Source organism: Babylonia areolata, chromosome 7 (assembly GCF_041734735.1).
Source record: "Babylonia areolata isolate BAREFJ2019XMU chromosome 7, ASM4173473v1, whole genome shotgun sequence".
NCBI classification, from domain to species: Eukaryota; Metazoa; Mollusca; class Gastropoda; order Neogastropoda; family Buccinidae; genus Babylonia; species Babylonia areolata.
In genome coordinates this window covers 42,459,925-42,480,639 of record NC_134882.1, presented here as the reverse complement: position 1 = coordinate 42,480,639, position 20,715 = coordinate 42,459,925, and the positions used below count along the sequence as shown (strand labels likewise).

The 20,715-nt window shown below is 42.5% G+C and overlaps 1 protein-coding gene across 2 annotated transcripts in view; it reads left to right on the top strand.

Moving 5' to 3' along the window:
- The window catches only part of LOC143284268 (rho guanine nucleotide exchange factor 17-like), a 64,337-nt gene that overhangs the window by 35,108 nt on the left and 8,514 nt on the right, over positions 1-20,715 (top strand). The window contains exons 9-20 of one of the 2 annotated variants that reach the window (XM_076590955.1): positions 1,140-1,190; positions 3,230-3,333; positions 4,368-4,456; positions 6,957-7,072; positions 7,767-7,882; positions 9,036-9,127; positions 11,387-11,460; positions 12,321-12,526; positions 13,961-14,322; positions 16,717-16,855; positions 17,464-17,550; positions 18,159-18,226. In XM_076590955.1, the coding sequence (XP_076447070.1) occupies positions 1,140-1,190; positions 3,230-3,333; positions 4,368-4,456; positions 6,957-7,072; positions 7,767-7,882; positions 9,036-9,127; positions 11,387-11,460; positions 12,321-12,526; positions 13,961-14,322; positions 16,717-16,855; positions 17,464-17,550; positions 18,159-18,226 (1,504 nt within the window). Of the gene's footprint in view, positions 1-1,139; positions 1,200-3,229; positions 3,334-4,367; positions 4,457-6,956; positions 7,073-7,766; positions 7,883-9,035; positions 9,128-11,386; positions 11,461-12,320; positions 12,527-13,960; positions 14,323-16,716; positions 16,856-17,463; positions 17,551-18,158; positions 18,227-20,715 lie in introns of both variants that reach the window. The other variant, XM_076590954.1, reaches the window with a different exon arrangement.

Below are 20,715 nucleotides of genomic sequence, written 5' to 3'. Positions count from 1 at the left end.
TGCGTCGTTTTTTAATGTGATCTTTTCTATTGTATGTTAAATCATTATCTCTTTTTTTTCTCCTTCTTTCATAAATAATTACGTGTATGTGTTTGATATTTATTGTAAAGCGCTTTGAGATCCCTTTAAGGGAGAAAAATGCTCAGCTAGTATCCATTGTTACAATTGTTATTATTATTATTGATTATTGGTAAAGTTGTGCAGACAGTGGTTGTAGATAGGGGTGTAGTTAGAGGTGTGAAGAAGAGACACCCATGTCAGATAGAGCTGGAGGAATGTGGAAAACAGTTCTGTGCAGCGCCCCAGTGACTCTTTACTGAGTTAAGGGAGAAGAAGAGGAAGAAGAGACATAGGATGTGGTGTGGTGGTAGAGAGGTGTTGATAATGGATTAGGTCGAGATGTGGTTTGGTGCTAGAACAGATTGTGGTGCAGTGACCGAGTGAAAATGTGCCCGACTAGGAAGCGAGTGTCCATGGCCTTGAACCCATAAGCGCACTGGGATTTTTACTTCCCCTTTCCCCCACTCAACCTCAAGTGGTGGTCTGGGGGTGTTGGTCTTTCAGATGAGGTCTGAAACTGAGGTCCTGTGTACAGCATTCACTTTGCTTATGTAAAAGAACCCATGGCAGCTAAGGGTTGCTCATTGCAAAATACATGAAGGACATCAGTGGACATCAAAATACATGAAGGACATCAGTGGACATCTTATGGGCACTATGGCAACTCTTTTTGCAGGATGTCAGCTGACGTCTTATAGGCACTCACCTGTTTAAGGAGCAGAACTCAGTTGGTTGACATTCAAAGAAAAGTTTGGTTAGTTATCAGATGAGTTACTTCTTAGCAAATTAAATGTATTGTTAAGTGTGCTTATTCATGCACACACGTGTGCACACGTGCACACAAACATACACACACACACACACACTCTCTCTCTCTTTTTCGCTCTCTCTCTTCACACACACACACATACATACACCCAAGCACATGCACACATATTGCTTAACATGATCTTAAATGCATTCATAGCAGTCCATTGCATTGGTCATTCTATTCTTGGTGTCACATTGATAATGCCATTTGTAGTCTAAAACTGTTACGCAGTTGGTTGTACAGATGTGGTGTGTTTTTTCCCCCACAGTTGGTAGCTCCTGAAAGAGCGTATATTCGCCACGACATGGTTCAACTGTTGGTAAGTGGGGTATGTGTCATCCCAACTCATTCCTTTTCTAGTTGTTTTAGTTAATGACGTTTGCGGTGAATGTTTGTAGGCTTCCTTTACTCAAGTTCAAAAGTTTGAAGTTGTATATTTTGGTGGTCTGTCACCACCACCATAATCAGCAGAACTGATACAGGAAAGTCTTGGGTTGGACAGGCAGTTTGTGAGCCAAGTTCATAGCTGTGTTTTAAAGTTGCCTGGCCATAGGCGCCTGACAGTGGTGTTAAAAAAGACTTTTCATGAATTGGAGGGAGTTCCAGGCAAACTGTGGAGTTTGTTCACTTACAACCTGTCAATCTCAAGACTTTCCTGTGTCTGTTTTTTTTCTGAGGAGGGTGGTGAGAGAACACTGAAATATGTAAGTTTAGAATCTCCATTCTGAGTAAAGGAAGCTGTCTTCTAAATGAATCCAGATTCAAAGACTTTTCCAACGAATGTTGTTCTGTTCCTTGATGACATAGGTTTAGTGCATGCCTTTGACCTGAATGAAACAATAGTGTCCCATGTGTGTGATCTGTCCATCTCCAGACCAGTTCCATTTTCACCAGATTGCAGCTGCACAGCACTGGTAGTGAGTGTGGACTGCCACTTAGCATAGATTCCTGGGTGTTCTCAGAACTGTTTGTTATCTATCCAGTTTTCCCCTCTGTTTCATAAGGTGTGGTGTGTACCTTACTTGAAAGGTGCAAAAGTAGTCTTTGAGAAGTGTTTGCTATCCAGAGTTTTCCCTGTTGTTTAAAAAGGTGTGGTATTTTACCTTGCAAAAGCAGTCCTTAAAGTAATACTGTGGCTGGTTTTCGTTTCATCCTTTAACCTTTCTACTTTGATCTTAAACCGTGAGATTACTTTTCCTGCTGAATTGTTCTGTATTCATTTTTGACTTAAATCAGAAGACATAATATATGAAAAATTAGGAAAAGATAACAATGCAAATTACGTGTACATACTTTCAGACACATAATTTATATGCACACTCTTTCTTGCCAGAATAAATGGAAAAATCAAACATACTGAAATCACTTGCATCTGTATATTTATTCATATATTCAAACAGTGACATTTACATAATTTGATACATAAATGAATGACAGAAGGACAGATGGAAAAAAATACATGAATGGAAACTGTTCTCAGAATATTGTTTGATATAACACAAATAAAACAACAAGGGTAGTCAGTTCACACATCTGGGTTAGGATCTATGAAAGAATACATATGAGAACTGGGTGAGAACAAATGAATGAATTAAGAAGACAGCACAATTTTCAAAGAACAAAAGGACTTCCATTTTCAGTAATACAGCAGGACTGGGGGTACTTTTGTAAAACGCCAGAATGTGTAAAAATAATCAACATGTCCATGTGGTCTTAACATTCCTTAAAGTCTCTATTCTGTGAATTTAGTTTCATTTTTGTAATAACTGGTTTACATTCAGGTAGAATTTATACCACCAAGTTCGTTCATTTTCATTCAGGTAGCATGTATATCATCAAGTTTGTTCACATTGATGTGACAATTTGAAGTGAAATTAATTTGGTGCAATACATGACCATATGATGCAGTTTAGTTTTCCGGCATTGTTTACCCTGGAGGCACCATGGTAGAATTGATTAGGCATTGGGTTTCTGATCCCATCTTCACCAGTGATAAGGTTTCTAGGCCCCTTGTGAAAAGACAGTTTTCCTCACTCCACCCAGGTGTAAATGGGTACCTGACAAGTTGGGGAAGGTTAAAAGCAGGGGAAGGAGAGGATTGTGCCCAGCCTTTCTGTGCCCAGCGCGAGACACAGCGCACATGGTGATTTCACTGCCCTGATGGCTGTGAAAGGCGATGGGACTTTTCAGCTTTTGAACCTGAAAATTGTTGTACCCTGATGTGCAGAAGAAGAAAGAAGGTTAAAACTCGTTTTGCATACCTGGACAAATTCAACGTTTTTATTCTGCGTCTGTTGTTGTGCAACTCAGCTTTCGGCAGTGTTTTATTTCTGCATTGCTGTGTGCTGTGCTCCACAGAACAAGAAAGACCAATGCTGTTTCTGGCTGTTTTCGGACCTCATCATCCTCAGCAGTGTCAAGCGCAAAAGTGGGCCAGTAACGCGGAAAGTGTCCATCATTCTGTGAGTTGTCTTCATCCCTTGCTCTCTTTCTGCCCAGGGTTTTGAAATTTTGAATTTTTTTTCCCCTGAATTTGTGAAGGTGTTGAACTGTTTGTGAAAATGAAAGCCGATTTGAATTTTTAGTAGTTTGATTGCAAAAGTTTCTGTTGTGAATTTTCTTTTTCTGGCTTATTTAGATTGGAACTGGACAAAGATATCCAGGTACACGTGTATTAGATATTGAGTCACATTACGCAAGATTGTGCACTGTAAAAAAATTATTCATTATTATTATTGTTATTGTTGTTCATATTATCATTATATGCGTCCTTTTGTGCATCCTTTGTATAAGATTATACATGTAGATGAAGATTCCATGTTAGCAGATTCCATATGAGCAGGCACACATGCATGTACATCCTCCTGTGTGTGTACTGACAAGCTCAGGCACAGTTGCACAGAGTGAAAAGCACTATCCCATGCAAAGTGTGTGGTACTTTCCTCAGCCGCTCACAGTTTCTTTAAGTTTCTTAAGGAGGTGTCCCTGCGTTCAGACAAATCCATATATACTACACCACATCTGCTAGGGGCAGATGAATTCCTGACCAGCAGCGTAACCCAGAAATACATGGTCAGGCCTTTGGTGCATGCATATATGTTTGTGAACCTAACTGAGTGGATTTCTTTGACAGAATGTTGCCAGGTGACAACCCTTTGGTTGCTGTGGGTTCTTTTCCATTGCGCCAAGTGGGTGCTGCATACAGGATCTCGGCTTATCGCCTCATCCAAATGACTAGACACTCAGTTTGATTTTTCCTGTGAAAGGGCTGGAGTGGGAATGGAACCCAGACCTGCACAGTCAATGTATTGACCGATGACCATTCTATACGGATATGCTTGTGAGCTTATGTACATCTTTGTTTTCCTTGTATGATATTATTTTGGAAGTTAAAAGGATTGTTTCTCACTTTTTTCATATTGAATTTGTACAGTATATACTTCTAACATTCTGTCCACTGAATGTGTCTATTTTGTATTTCTGATTCTTTGGACAGCAAAACACCAGGGGGACAAGATTTCACAGAGAACATTAAGCACAAAGTGTGGCTGAAGGTGGGACTGGATTGCCTGGAAATTGTCAAAAGTGAGTTATCCAGTTTCTGTTTTCATTTGGAAATGTTGATCAGCAGTTTCCTTTGTTAACCCCCAGACTGCTGACCTTTGGTGAAGTGAGGTAGTTTGGCCTGAATTGAAGTGCAGTCACTAGTTTTGTGTTCTTATCAGTGGTGCCATTGATTTTCCTGAACAAAAGTAATGCCGTCCCAAGATTAAGAAGTCAAGATGTGTGTGTCTGTGGTCATCATTAACAAATTCGTTTTCTCTGGAAATACTGTGTCTGTTAACCAAGTTTGGCTCAGAAATAGGAAAAAATCAGTTTTTTTTACGTTAGAACTGATAGGGGTGTTGTGTGTGTGTGCTGTGAAATGAGTTGTGTGAGTGGTGATGAGTGTGTGCCTGTGTGCTGTGAAATGAGTTGTGTGAGTGGTGATGAGGGTGTGTCTGTGTGTTGTGAAGTGAGTTGTGTGAGTGGTGAGGATGGTGTGTCTGTGTGCTGTGAAATGAGTTGTGTGAGTGGTGATGAGGGTGTGTCTGTGTGTTGTGAAGTGAGTTGTGTGAGTGGTGAGGATGGTGTGTCTGTGTGCTGTGAAATGAGTTGTGTGAGTGGTGATGATGGTGTGTCTGTGTGCTGTGAAATGAGTTGTGTGAGTGGTGATGAGGGTGTGTCTGTGTGCTGTGAAATGAGTTGTGTGAGTGGTGATGAGGGTGTGTCTGTGTGCTGTGAAATGAATTGTGAGTGGTGATGAGTGTGTGTTGTGAAATGAGTTGTGAGTGGTGTCGAGGGTGTGTCTGTGTGCTGTGAAATTAGTTGAGTGGTGTCAAGGGTGTGTCTGTGTGCTGTGAAATGAGTTGTTTGAGTGGTGATGAGGGTGTGCCTGTGTGCTGTGAAATGAGTTGTGTGAGTGGTGATGAGGGTGTGTCTGTGTGCTGTGAAATGAGTTGTTTGAGTGGTGATGAGTGTGTGCCTGTGTGCTGTGAAATGAGTTGTTTGAGTGGTGATGAGGGTGTGTCTATGTGCTGTGAAATGAGTTGTTTGAGTGGTGATGAGTGTGTGCCTGTGTGCTGTGAAATGAGTTGTGTGAGTGGTGATGAGGGTGTGTCTGTGTGCTGTGAAGTGAGTTGTGTGAGTGGTGATGATGGTGTGTCTGTGTGCTGTGAAATGAATTGTGAGTGGTGATGAGTGTGTGTTGTGAAATGAGTTGTGAGTGGTGTCGAGGGTGTGTCTGTGTGCTGTGAAATTAGTTGAGTGGTGTCAAGGGTGTGTCTGTGTGCTGTGAAATGAGTTGTTTGAGTGGTGATGAGGGTGTGTCTGTGTGCTGTGAAATGAGTTGTGAGTCATGATTAGGGTGTGTCTGTGTGCTGTGAAGTGAGTTGTGTGAGTGGTGATGATGGTGTGTCTGTGTGCTGTGAAGTGAGTTGTGTGAGTGGTGATGATGGTGTGTCTGTGTGTTGTGAAATGAATTGTGAGTGGTGATGAGTGTGTGTTGTGAAATGAGTTGTGTGAGTGGTGATGATGGTGTGTCTGTGTGCTGTGAAATGAGTTGTGTGAGTGGTGATGATGGTGTGTCTGTGTGCTGTGAAATGAGTTGTGTGAGTGGTGATGATGGTGTGTCTGTGTGCTGTGAAATGAGTTGTGTGAGTGGTGATGAGGGTGTGTCTGTGTGCTGTGAAATGAGTTGTGTGAGTGGTGATGAGGGTGTGTCTGTGTGCTGTGAAATGAGTTGTGTGAGTGGTGATGAGGGTGTGTCTGTGTGCTGTGAAATGAGTTGTGTGAGTGGTGATGAGGGTGTGTCTGTGTGCTGTGAAATGAATTGTGAGTGGTGATGAGTGTGTGTTGTGAAATGAGTTGTGAGTGGTGTCGAGGGTGTGTCTGTGTGCTGTGAAATGAGTTGTGTGAGTGGTGATGATGGTGTGTCTGTGTGCTGTGAAATGAGTTGTGTGAGTGGTGACGAGGGTGTGTCTGTGTGCTGTGAAATGTGTTGTGTGAGTGGTGATGAGTGTGTGCCTGTGTGCTGTGAAATGAGTTGTGTGAGTGGTGATGAGGGTGTGTCTGTGTGCTGTGAAATGAGCTGTGAGTGGTGATGAGGGTGTGCCTGTGTGCTGTGAAATGAGTTGTTTGGTGATGAGGGTGTGTCTGTGTGCTGTGAAATGAGTTGTTTGGTGTTGAGGGTGTGTCTGTGTGCTGTGAAATGAGTTGTGAGTGGTGACGAGGGTGTGTCTGTGTGCTGTGAAATGAGTTGTGTGAATGGTGACAAGGACTGATGAGGGTGTGTCTGTGTGCTGAGCTCTTCTTCACGCAACTATTCATGATTTTGGGGTTGTTGCAAATTTGTGGGATTGAAATGAGTTACGAGTCGTGACATGGATGTGAAATGGACTAGCGAGAGTCTTTGTGTGCTGAGCTCTTCTTAACGCAAGTACTCATGACTGTGATTTGGTTGTTATGAAAATGTGGGGTTGAAATGAGTTGTGGGTGGTGACGTGGACTGACAAGGGTGTCTGCCGTGTGCTTGTGGTGCCTGCAGCCCATTCCAGCACGCTGAGTCGCAAGCCGACCATTGACAAGGAGCAGGTGGAAGAGGACCTGCAGACAGTGAACCAGATCACCGACCTCTGCTCCCGCCTGACCGCGCCACACCAGGTACCGCTTCCCTGTCACACTTGACTCTTGATAGAAATACGGGGCAACAGTTGATAGATAGATAGTGCTATAGTTGATAAATATTTGTTTGATAAACAATGCTATAGTTGGTAGGTAGCACTGTTAAACAGTGCTATATTTGATAGATAAACAGTGCTATAGTTGATAGATAAACAGTGCTGTAGTTGATAGATACTTAATAGATAATGCTATAGTTGATATATATTTGATAGATAAACCGTGCTATAGTTGATAGATAAACAGTGCTATAGTTGATAGATACTTGATGGATAAACGGTGCTATAGTTGATAGATAGATAAGCAACTTTATGATTGATAGGTAAACAATATATAATTAATTGATAAACAGTATTATAAAGAATTGATAAACAGTGCTAAAACTGATGGATGAATATTGCTATAATTGACAGATAGACAGTGCTGAAATTGATAGATAAACAAGGTCATAAAAGACAGATAAACTATGCTATTAGGGATAGATAAACAATGCTATAAATGACAAACAAACAATACTAAGTATGATTGATGGTTGAATAATGCTAAGACTGTAATTGATAGACAGACCGTGCCATGAAGGATTGGTATGCAGTGCTATAGATGATAGACAAAGCTACAGACAGACAACAAAGCCACAAACGACTGACAGACACAACAAAGCTGTCACCATGTCCAGGGACTGGAGGACGCAGTCAAGGAGCTGAGCACCAACCTGACCAAACAGCTGGCGGAAGCCACGATGCGCTACATGGCCTCCGAGTCCAACAAGCTGGAGCTGCTGGTCACCACACAGTAAGTGCCGTTCGCCTGCCCACCATCCCCAAGTTTTCCTCGGTTATTCAGGGATTTAAATCCATGCTATGACATTATCGTTGTCTGCTTTTTGTTATTGTTGCTTTTTTTTTTACAGATTGAAAAAAAAAAAAAAAAGAAAACAAGAGAGGCAAGGCCTTCAAGACTCACTTGTGATAAATTAAGTCCCCTAGCATTAATTAGAGAGTAATTTCCCTTTTTTATTATCTGCACCAAAACGTTTGCAAAATAACTAAAAATTCCATGCTTAGCAAAAGAAGTTCCTGTTTGAACAAAAAATGATAATAATGACTCCTCTTGTTGTTGTGTCAGAATAAGAGGTCAAAGTGCCAAGTTTAGAGAATACAAAAAATATAAATATAACAGTAAATGCACTTTGCATATAATTAGGCTTCATTTTTTATTTTTTTGTGCCCATCCCAGAGGTGCAATATTGTTTTAAACAAGATGACTGGAAAGAACTGAATTTTTCCTATTTTTATGCCAAATTTGGTGTCAACTGACAAAGTATTTGTAGAGAAAATGTCAATGTTAAAGTTTACCACGGACACACACACACACACACACACACAGACAACCGAACACCGGGTTAAAACATAGACTCACTTTGTTTACACAAGTGAGTCAAAAAGAAAAAGACAAGCCCCTTCCCTGCCCATCCACCCCGCCCCCCTGCTGTCCACGGGAAACTGAACCCTTGGGCTGGTTCCATGCACCAGTTCTGGTTGTTGTTGTTTTGTTTTGTTTTTTCAGTCTGAAAACAATTTTCTGTGCACATGTATGGCGCCAGTTTGTTTTTATCAGGAGGAGGAATTTCTTTCTTGGTTTCTTAGCTTGTAAATTGTTGGTCCATAGTCATTCTCATTGGGTTTTTTTTCTTCTTTGTGTCCTTTTTTTTTTTATCACTCTTACATGTTACAGCTAGACCAAAAGAAACCAGTTTAATTTATTTCCACCTTTGGGTTAAATTGTTTGGTCATAGGTTCATAAGAAATCATCTTGTTAGTCATTCTATACTGTACTGATGCATATTCATTCAGAGGTAATGTACACAGAAGGACTCAAGCTAGCTTTATGATATCATATAGATTCAGAGATTCACTCATGGGTACAACTTTTATGTGTTCTTCAGGGAAGGGGTGCTCCATCTTGAGATAACGTTCACCTCAGCAGAGAAACGCGCCACTTGGGAGGTGGCGTTCACCGATGCCAAGAACAAACTCTGTGAGTTGTTTGTCTTGGGGGTGGTTTTTTTTTGGGGGGGTGTCATATTTTTGTCTTCCTCTTTCTGGTCTTTGTGTACATTTGATATGCGCAGCCACTTTTCATTGATTGTTGTGCAAAAATATTGCCCAACGCTGTAGCCTTGGGGGCTAACTAGCCTTTGGGATCTGTCCCAGTGGTGACAGTCCCAAGGCCCTCTTGATCGAGGGAGTGGGGATGCAACTTGGGCAAAACACCCTCTACTATAAATTGGTGACAGCCCTTCTCTGACATCCTGACCTGTAAGCCCTGTCTTATCTCTGTGAGGTGACAGCCCTTCACTGACGTCCTGACCTGTAAGCTCTGTCTTATCTCAGTGAGGTGACAGCCCTTCACTGACGTCCTGACCTGTAAGCCCTGTCTTATCTCTGTGAGGTGACAGCCCTTCACTGACGTCCTGACCTGTAAGCCTTGTCTTATCTCTGTGAGGTGACAGCCCTTCACTGACGTCCTGACCTGTAAGCTCTGTCTTATCTCAGTGAGGTGACAGCCCTTCACTGACGTCCTGACCTGTAAGCCCTGTCTTATCTCAGTGAGGTGACAGCCCTTCACTGACATCCTGACCTGTAAGCCCTGTCTTATCTCTGTGAGGTGACAGCCCTTCACTGACATCCTGACCTGTAAGCCCTGTCTTATCTCTGTGAGGTGACAGCCCTTCACTGACATCCTGACCTGTAAGCCCTGTCTTATCTCTGTGAGGTGACAGCCCTTCACTGACATCCTGACCTGTAAGCCCTGTCTTATCTCTGTGAGGTGACAGCCCTTCACTGACATCCTGACCTGTAAGCCCTGTCTTATCTCTGTGAGGTGACAGCCCTTCACTGACATCCTGACCTGTAAGCCCTGTCTTATCTCAGTGAGGTGACAGCCCTTCACTGACGTCCTGACCTGTAAGCCCTGTCTTATCTCAGTGAGGTGACAGCCCTTCACTGACATCCTGACCTGTAAGCCCAGTCTTATCTCAGTGAGGTGACAGCCCTTCACTGACATCCTGACCTGTAAGCCCAGTCTTATCTCAGTGAGGTGACAGCCCTTCACTGACATCCTGACCTGTAAGCCCTGTCTTATCTCAGTGAGGTGACAGCCCTTCACTGACGTCCTGACCTGTAAGCCCTGTCTTATCTCAGTGAGGTGACAGCCCTTCACTGACATCCTGACCTGTAAGCCCTGTCTTATCTCAGTGAGGTGACAGCCCTTCACTGACATCCTGACCTGTAAGCCCTGTCTTATCTCAGTGAGGTGACAGCCCTTCACTGACGTCCTGACCTGTAAGCCCTGTCTTATCTCAGTGAGGTGACAGCCCTTCACTGACATCCTGACCTGTAAGCCCTGTCTTATCTCAGTGAGGTGACAGCCCTTCACTGACATCCTGACCTGTAAGCCTTGTCTTATCTCAGTGAGGTGATAGCCCTTCACTGACATCCTGACCTGTAAGCCCAGTCTTATCTCAGTGAGGTGACAGCCCTTCACTGACGTCCTGACCTATAAGCTTGGTCTGACCTCAGTAAGGTGACGGCCCTTCAGTGTCATTCTGACAAGTAAGCTCTGTCTTATCTCAGTAAGGTGACAGCCCTTCACTGACATCCTGACCTGTTAGCCCTGTCTTATCTCAGTGAGGTGACATCCTGACCTGTAAGCCCTGTCTTATCTCCATGAGGTGACAGCCCTTCACTGACATCCTGACCTGTGAGCTCTGTCTAACCATGAGGTGACAGCCCTTCACTGACATCCTGACCTGTAAGCCCTGTCTGATCTCACTGAGGTAACATCCTGACCTGTAAGCTCTGTCTGTCTTATTGAGGTGACAGTCCTTCACTGATGAACATACTCATCATCAGCAGAAATTAAAAAAAACTTTGCTGTTTGGAAAATGATAGTTTTTTTTAATTGTTTTAAAAAAATTTTTTTTTTTATAATGCAGCTCTCCATGATACATATCAGTTTCAGTTTTAAGGAGGTGTCAAAGCATACAGACTAGTCCATTGCAGCTACACCACATCTGCTTAAAAAAAAAAAAAAAAAAGAAAAGGAAAAAAAGAAGAAGAAAATGCCCAACCTAGACAAAAAACCCGAAGTGTAGGTCAGGCCTTGAAAACCTGCCCTAGGTCTGCATTAAACATGAAAAATATTTAAAAAAAAACTAACAAAAAAAGAGAGAAAACCGGAATGAAATAGTTATATTACATATAAGAAGTTGACAGCTTTGTCTTTCTCTTCCAGCTTTACTGACAGACAAGAGAGCCCCCGAGTTCCTGCAGCCTCTTCAGATCACCAAGACCCGGGCCGGCATGCAGGTACGTACCATACCTGTACTTACCTTTCACCAGATGACTTTTCTTCACCCCGATTCTGTTAGGCACACACAGACATACACACAGACGCGGACACACATGCGCATGCATACACACACACACACACACACACATGCACACACACACACTTAAATGTATTTATGCATGTACAATTTTGCTCTCGCACATATGCTTGTGCCCTTGTGAGCACATGCACAGTCACCCTCATAAAAATGTTATTTATAATAGAGACCATGGTCTCTGCTGTTGCATGTATCTCTACTACATCAGTCTTGACAGAGAGCTGTTGGTAACAATGGAGAAATGTGTTTTTATTTTATATCCTGTGCTGTGTGTTCGACTATGTGTGAGAGAGAGAGAGAGGTGTACGTAGATGTTTGTGTCTAGCCGAGCTCAAGGATGTGTGTGTCCCTTGAAAAGTATTATATTTTGTTTCTTTTTCTTTCTTACGGCAGTGTCTGCTTGAGTTTTTTAAATGTACAATTTTTGTAATTATTTTTCAAGTATTAAAAGCAAAACTAAAAAAATTCTGTACTGATATTCCTCAAATGCTAATCTGTTTTACTGCATTGTACGTGTGTGAACAGTTCTCTTATTCTTCAGCGTGTGTTTGATTAATTTTTTGCAAGTATATATGTATATATATCTATATACATAGATATATAGACATATAAATAGAAATATAGATATGTATAGATAGATAGATAGATATGTAGATAAGTATATATATGTATATTTTTATTATAAATTATTTTTGTTTTTTTTATTTTAAAAAGAATTCTACACTGATATTTCTCAAAAGCTAATATATTTTAACTGCACTTGTGTGTGTTGGAAACCAGTTTTCCTGCGCGGCCCCCATCGATGGGTTGAACGCCAGTGGCTACAGGGACGTGTGGGTGTGCAACAGTGATGGCTATGTGGGTCACATGTGTCTGCTCAGCCTGCAGCCTGAGCCCATCGTTACCCTCAACACTCCTGTCCCCGGATGCAACGCTCGCATCCTGTGTATATGTGCTGTGCCCGCCTTCAGTGGGGCCTTCAGACGGTAAGACATTCAGAGATGCCAACTTTTAATAATAATAATAATAATAATAATGGTACTTATATAGCGCTGAATCTTGTGCATAGACAAATCTAAGCGCTTTTGCACCAGTCATTCTCACGCACGCATAACTCTAAAACTGGAGAAACTAAAGACAAGGAAGAGGCAGGGAAGGGAGGCTATTTTGGGAAGAGGTGGGTTTTAAGGCCAGACTTGAAAGAGCTGAGTGTGGAGACTTGACGAAGTGAAAGAGGAAGTTCATTCCAATAATTTTGTTATGCTCAGTGGCAGTTTGTTTTGACATAATACCAATGTCAAAATTGTTGTAACGAGTTCATTTTCAACTACGTAGCTTGGTCACATGCTTTCCTGTCTTAACATTACTCAGACGCTCTAGATCTATGGACCACAAGGCCAGGGCAGTTACCTACTACTAATCTTGGTCTCGCGTGGTGATGCTCAGCTAGCTAATTGTGTGCATGTTTACATTGAAACAGCATTGAGTGAAACAGCATTGAGTGGACCAGTCAGCTTAATTGTAGCAGCTGCACCATGTTGCAGGAAGGCCCAAACACTTGACAGGGGTTGACATCTCTGGACATTGGACACGGTTGTCATTCAGATCAGATGATAAGCCTAGGTCCCATGTGCAGCATGGACACAGCCAGGCATAAAAGAACCCATGATAACAAGAGGCTTGTGTTGTCCTTGGCAGAAATCAGTAGAAAAATTCTTTGGTAGTGAAACAAATACACTTGCAGATGAGAAATTAATTTTTTTTTAAGATATGGGTGGCGCTGCATTGTTGCGACATGTTCTCCCTGTGGAGAGCAGCCTGAATTTCTGAGAAATCTGTTGTAACAAAAAGTACAATAGAATAGTATAGAATGCAATGCAATGCAGTGCAGTACATTACTTTTGCCTGTGTGGTGGTTGTGTTTAAATGAATTAATTTTATTTTCTGCATTTGATAGACTTGACCAACAATGCTTTGCGTACATTATTGAGAATCTTGGAAAAAGGAAAAAAGAGATGAGCTTTATGAAAGAAAGTGGAGGCATTGTTCACTTATGGTTCTTGGTGGGGAGGTCTAAATGGAAATAATCCACCACTTTTTTTTGGTAGTTATCATTGTTGTTATTATTACCATCATAAATTTAATCAATATTGTTTTTAGAATAATAATCATCCTTTTTTTTCTCTTCTTCTTATGAATATAATTATGATGATGATGATGATTATTATTTTTATTATTTGTATTGTTACTATTATGATACTAGTGCTACTATTTTTTATTATTACTACTACAACTACTACTACTACTACAACTTCAGTACTTTGGACTCAAAGACACTAAACACCCGAGCACAACAAACTACAGATGATCGACCAGCTCCGTGAACAGTTGTTGAGTGTTGCTTGCTGCCCGTGTCACAGACGCAGCAGCCAGAAGGGGCGCACTCACCGGCTGGGTGGGGGTGGAGGGGACCGGGGGGACCAGAGGCCCCTCATCCAGGTGGAGTGCCCCGAGCAGGACGAGGGGGAGGAGGAGGAGAAGTCCACAGCCTCCGACCAACGCCGTCGCCGCGCTGCCGCTAGAGGAGGCAGCCGGTCTCGGGAACGGTCAGGAAAGAGGGAGGAGGAGAGAGCAGGGGGAAAGAAGGAGGAGGGGGAGAAGGGTGGTGGGGATGAGGAGGACATGGACACGGAGGAGGGCTACCAGTCGGACTCAGACTCCAGCGATGACGAGGATGACGATGATGCCATGCCCTTCATGCGAAACACGGAGCTGTATGTGGGTGAGTGCTCACTGTGTCATTTTCAGTTGAGACGATAAAACCCAGGTCCCGTGTGTGGCGTGAATGTAGCGCATGTGAAGGAACCTACACAGTGGTTTTTCGGTTGGTAAAGAATAGAAGCATACGGTACAAGAAAGCACTCTCTTATTTTGAGGTGGTAGTTGTTACATTGGCTGCACACAACACTTTACTGAAAATTCAGCATCATTCAGGTCCTGTGTGCAGCATGTATGTAACATATGTAAAAGAACCCACACAGTGTTCTTTTCATTGGTAAAGAAGAATGGAAGTGTATGGTACAAGAAAGCATTTTCTGATTACGACTGTTTGCCGAAAATTCACCATTATTTCAACAGTACCCTCAAGAAGTAAAAACTGTGCAAGTTCACAAGTGGTCCAGAAGTTTTTGTGAACCATGTATGATATGTATAGGGCGTGTCATTGGCACTGAAGACTGTATGCTGTGTGCATGGCATACACTGAAGACTGATTGCTGTGTGGGTGGTGTACACTTAAGACTGATTTCTGTGTGTGTGGTGTACATTGCTGTGTGTGTGGTGTACACTGACGACTGATTGCTGTGTGTGTGGATTGAAGACTGATTGCTGTGTGTGTGGTGTACACTGAAGACTGATTGCTGTGTGTGTGGTGTACACTGACGACTGATTGCTGTGTGTGTGGTGTACACTGAAGACTGATTGCTGTGTGTGTGGTGTACACTGATGACTGATTGCGGTGTACACTGATGACTGATTGCTGTGTGCATGGTGTACACTGATGACTGATTGCTGTGTGTGTGGTGTACACTGAAGACTGATTGCTGTGTGTGTGGTGTACACTGAAGACTGATTGCTGTGTGTGTGGTGTACACTGACGACTGATTGCGGTGTGTGTGGTGTACACTGACGACTGATTGCTGTGTGTGTGGTGTACACTGACGACTGATTGCTGTGTGTGTGGTGTACACTGACGACTGATTGCTGTGTGTGTGGTGTACACTGATGACTGATTGCTGTGTGTGTGTGGTGTACACTGATGACTGATTATGGTGTGTGTGGTGTACACTGATGACTGATTATGGTGTGTGTGGTGTACACTTTACGACTGATTGCTGTGTGTGTGGTGTACACTGACGACTGATTGCTGTGTGTGTGGTGTACACTGACAACTGATTGCTGTGTGTGGTGTACACTGACGACTGATTGCTGTGTGTGTGGTGTACACTGACGACTGATTGCTGTGTGTGTGGTGTACACTGACAACAGATTGCTGTGTTTGTGGTGTACACTGACGACTGATTGCTGTGTGTGTGGTGTACACTGACAACTGATTGCTGTATGTGTGGTGTACACTGATGACTGATTATGGTGTGTGTGGTGTACACTGATGACTGATTATGGTGTGTGTGGTGTACACTGACGACTGATTGCTGTGTGTGTGGTGTACACTGATGACTGATTGCTGTATGTGTGGTGTACACTGACAACTGATTGCTGTGTGTGTGGTGTACACTGACGACTGATTGCTGTGTGTGTGTGGTGTACACTGATGACTGATTACTATACCCGATATACACTTAAGACTGATTGCTGTGTGCGTGGTGTACACTGATTGCTGTGTGTGTGTGTGTGTGATGTACACTGAAGACTGATTTCTGTAACTGATATACACTGATGACTGATAGCGTTCTGTGTGGTGTACACTGATGGCTGTGTACTACACTGATGACTGATTGCTGTGTGCATGGTGTACACTGACATTTGATTGCGGTGTGGGTGGTTTACACTGACGACTGATTGCTGTGTGCATGGTGTACACTGACGACTGATTGCAGTGTGCATGGTGTACACTGATGACTGATTGCAGTGTGCATGGTGTACACTGACGACTGATTGCTGTGTGCATGGTGTACACTGAAGACTGATTGCTGTGTGCATGGTGTACACTGATGACTGATTGCTGTGTGCATGGTGTACACTGACGACTGATTGCAGTGTGCATGGTGTACACTGACGACTGATTGCTGTGTGCATGGTGTACACTGACGACTGATTGCAGTGTGCATGGTGTACACTGATGACTGATTGCTGTGTGTGTGGTGTACACTGAAGACTGATTGCTGTGTGTGTGGTGTACACTGATGACTGATTGCTGTGTGCATGGTGTACACTGACGACTGATTGCTGTGTGCATGGTGTACACTGACGACTGATTGCTGTGTGTGTGGTGTACACTGACGACTGATTGCGGTGTGGGTGGTGTACACTGATGACTGATTGCTGTGTGTGTGGTGTACACTGACGACTGATTGCTGTGTGGGTAGTGTACACTGACGACTGATTGCAGTGTGCATGGTGTGCACTGATGACTAATTACCGTGTGTGTGGTGTATAGATCTGCAGTCTGATGAGGAGGTGCACCGGCCCAAGGTGTCGGAGCTGACGCAGAGCTCCCCAGACCCCATCACCACGTCGGGCAGCTGGCAGCAGGACCCCGTGAAGTCCACCATGTGGCTGGGCACCGAGGATGGCTGGTACGCCCCCTGTGGTCACTGATCTCTGTGGTTACATGGCTGTCTGTGCGTATGTGTGTGTGGAGGGTGTGTGTGTGTGGAGGGTGTGTGTGTGTGTAGTTTTCGGTGTGTGTGTGTGTGTGTGCGTGTGTTTGTGTGTGTGTGCATAGGGGTGTGTGGTTCTGTCTATGTGTGTGGGGGTGTTGGTCTGTGTGTGTGGGGGTGGTGTGGGTCTATGTGTGTGTGGGGGGGAGGAGGATAGGGGGGGGTCTGAGTATGTGTCTGTGGGGGGCATGTGGGTGTCTGTGTGTGTGTGTGTGTGTGGGGGGTTCTGTGTATGAGAATGTGTGTGGGGGGGTCTGTGTGTGTGTGTGTGTGTGTGTGTGTGCATGCATGTGTATGTGTGTGTCTGTTGCGGGGGTCTGGGGGCGGGGGGATGTGTCGTCCAGTTTTCGATGATTGTTTTTATGTTTTGGTTCAGTTTAAGATTATTATTTTAATGTCTTGTTTCACTTTTAGGTGATTGTTTTAATGTCATTGTTTTGTTTTAGATCATCATTTCATTACTTTTTCTTGCTCAGTTTTCCCCCCAGGACAGTTTTTATATAGTGTTACCGCATTTGTTCCAGCATTCACATTTTCCAGTGCACAGACAACATCAAGACAACGAAGAACAAACTGAAGATACAGCATGGATCACCTGTGTACTGCATCATGTAAGTGAGGTCAAGTCCTCAGCCATAATTTCTTTTGGGGAGAAAAGCAAGGAAAAATACAGGAGCAGTCCACAATATTGACGTTAATTGTGAGCACTCTGGGCCCGCCCCTATCCTGAGGAGGTACAATACATTATAAATGTCTTCGTTATCATTGTTGCTGTTAACTGTGACTGACTGTGGCACATCCAAAGAAACTGGAGGCCTGTTTCTAAAGACCCACAGAATGCACCCACTGCTGATCCTCGTGAGAAGGGAGAATGGCTGGCTGATGGGATATCATGAACGAATGCATTTGCAGGGAGAGTGTTGAAATTGTAATTCTTATGTCTTGAAATTGTTAGCCCCAAGCAATTTTTAAACAGAAAACTGTGTACTTTACCATCTTTTGTCAAATAAAAATGAATCAGTGTCAGCCCAGGCAGTTTTAAGCAGAAAGCTGTATACTTAAATACCTCAATTTTCAACTTTAAAAAAATAAAGAAAAAATAGACAGATAAAAGAAATAAAAGGATAGTGATCTTGGCCAGTAAGATTGTGTTCTGTTAAAACTTGTGTGTCTAAAGTAAGCTTGTGGTCAGTCACAACTTGTGTGTCATATATTTCAGATACCTGGACAACAAAGTGTTTGCCTCTCTTGTCAATGGAGACCTGATTGTCTACAAGAGAGACTCAGGTAATACTGGAGTACTGTCGGGCAGTCTGGAAGGAAGGAATTCTGTGTAAAACAATGTCCCTTATACACGTATTGGTGATAATACACACCTTGTGAACTCTTTCTCTGCCAAGTTTCTGTGTAAAAAGTTCTTCCCAGTGCCAGATATTTTAGATGTAGTGCTGTCAGTCACATGATTCTGTACATGTCAAAATAACACAGTTGACTTGTTCACCTCAAACACGGTTAAGGGGGTTGGTCATTAGTTTAACATCTGATCACGAAAGTGATTTTAGACAGTGAGGGGTGGAGGTTGGTCAATTTCCTGTTGCACAAGAAAGTTGGCTGCAGCTATTGCACTTGTTACAAAGTGAAAAACAGTCCCACTTTTGATTGTTAGCGTTGAAAAATGAATAGATAAAAGGTAGGAGAGGATGGGTGAGTTGTACGGTGAGTTTGGGGAAACAAGGAAGATGGAGGGTGGAATCTAAGATGAACATTTGAAATTAGTATCACTGCAATTAAAGAAAATTATTCTATGGACTACATAAATGGGAAGTCGTTAGGTTTACTAGAGAAACAACTGATAATGAATGTAATCAGTCAAAAACATAAATGTTTGAAAATGATATGCTTATCTGTAACATTGCCAAAACAAATGCAGCAAGGCAGTATTTAGTCCGTAATGAATCAGATGACAGTCTGAAAATTTAACTTAAAACAGGTCTGCAAATCAGAGTTAAGTGTGAGAGAGTCCACTGGCCAGGACATGAACTGAAACGCTGAAACCTCTTCTAAGTTTATTATTCATTTCTTTGTATGGCATTGGGCTATATACTTTTATACTTGTAAAATATCTTCGCTACGTTTTGCTGCTCAGGCAATGTGTAATTGGGAACTGATCATACAAAATGATTTGATTTTTTTACAGTAACTGATCATGTGCCCAAATATATGTTCATTTGTGTATGATTCTGTTTGTGTGTGTTAAGAGGGGATGTGAGACATATGAGCACACCTACATATGCACCATGGGGTCGTATTATGATGATGATGATGATGATGTGTGTTCAGAAGGAACATTAGACATGATGGTGATGATGATGATGATGTGTGTTCAGAGGGGATATGGGATATGATGATGATGGTAATGATGATGACGATGATGATGTGTGTTCAGAGGGGATGTGACACATGAGTATCCCTACACATGCACCATCGGGTCGTGTTATGATGATGATAGTGATGATGACAGTGATGATGTGTGTTCATTGGGGATGTGGGACATGATGATGATGGTAATGATGATGACGATGATGATGTGTGTTCAATAGGGATGTGGGACATGATGACGATGGTAATGATGATGACGATGATTATGTAGGTAGCGGCAGAGAAAATTTAAATATTCATTACAATGACTGAAATGTGATTTTTTGCAAACAATATGACATTATAAGAAAATTTTTAAAAAAGATAGTAAGTGAATATCTTGATTGGTTCTGAAGATATTCCATTTTAAAGATGTGACAATGCGTACATGCTGTTAGTACTTAATATTTTCACATTTTCACAGTCATACTGTACTGTCCATGAGGGTACTGTAATGAAAACTCATATACTTCTAAAAACCGTATGATAATGGCATATTGCACAAGAAAAAAATAACACTTCAGCAGCAAAGAAATTGGAAAATATGCCTGTCAAAGTAGCGAACTCATTCATGCATTGCATAAAGCAAACACAATAAAAATTAAAAATATAGATGATAAGTAATTATTTCAGTTGGATAGTTTTTCACAAAATGAAATCAAATTTGAGAAAATGCATTTCAAAATTAGTAAATTTTTTAGGCGTTCATAGGTTTCCCGGCATTGGCCATTGGGGCTGCCGCTACCTAGATTATGTGAATCCAAATTGGATGTGAGACACGTGAGTACCCTACACATGTACCATCGGGTCGTGTTATGATGATGACGATGATGATGATGTGAGTTCAGAGGGGATGTCGGACATGATGATGATAATGATGACGACGATGATGATGTGAGTTCAGAGGGGATGTCGGACATGATGATGATAATGATGACGACGATGATGATGTGAGTTCAGAGGGGATGTCGGACATGATGATGATAATGATGACGATGATGATGATGATGTGAGTTCAGAGGGGATGTCGGACATGATGATGATAATGATGACGACGATGATGATGTGAGTTCAAAGGGGATGTGAGACACATGAGTACCCTACACATGCACCATTAGGTCATGTTATGATGATGATGAGTTCAGAGGGGATACAGGACATGATGATAATAAGGAAGATAATGATAATGATGATGTGAGTTCAGAGGGATGTGGGACATGATGATGATAAAGGTGATGATAGTGATGATGATGATGTGAGTTCAGAGGGGTTGTGGGACATGATGATGATAAAGGTGATAATGGTGATGATGATGATGTGAGTTCAGAGGGGATGTGGGACATGTCATCCCTACACCT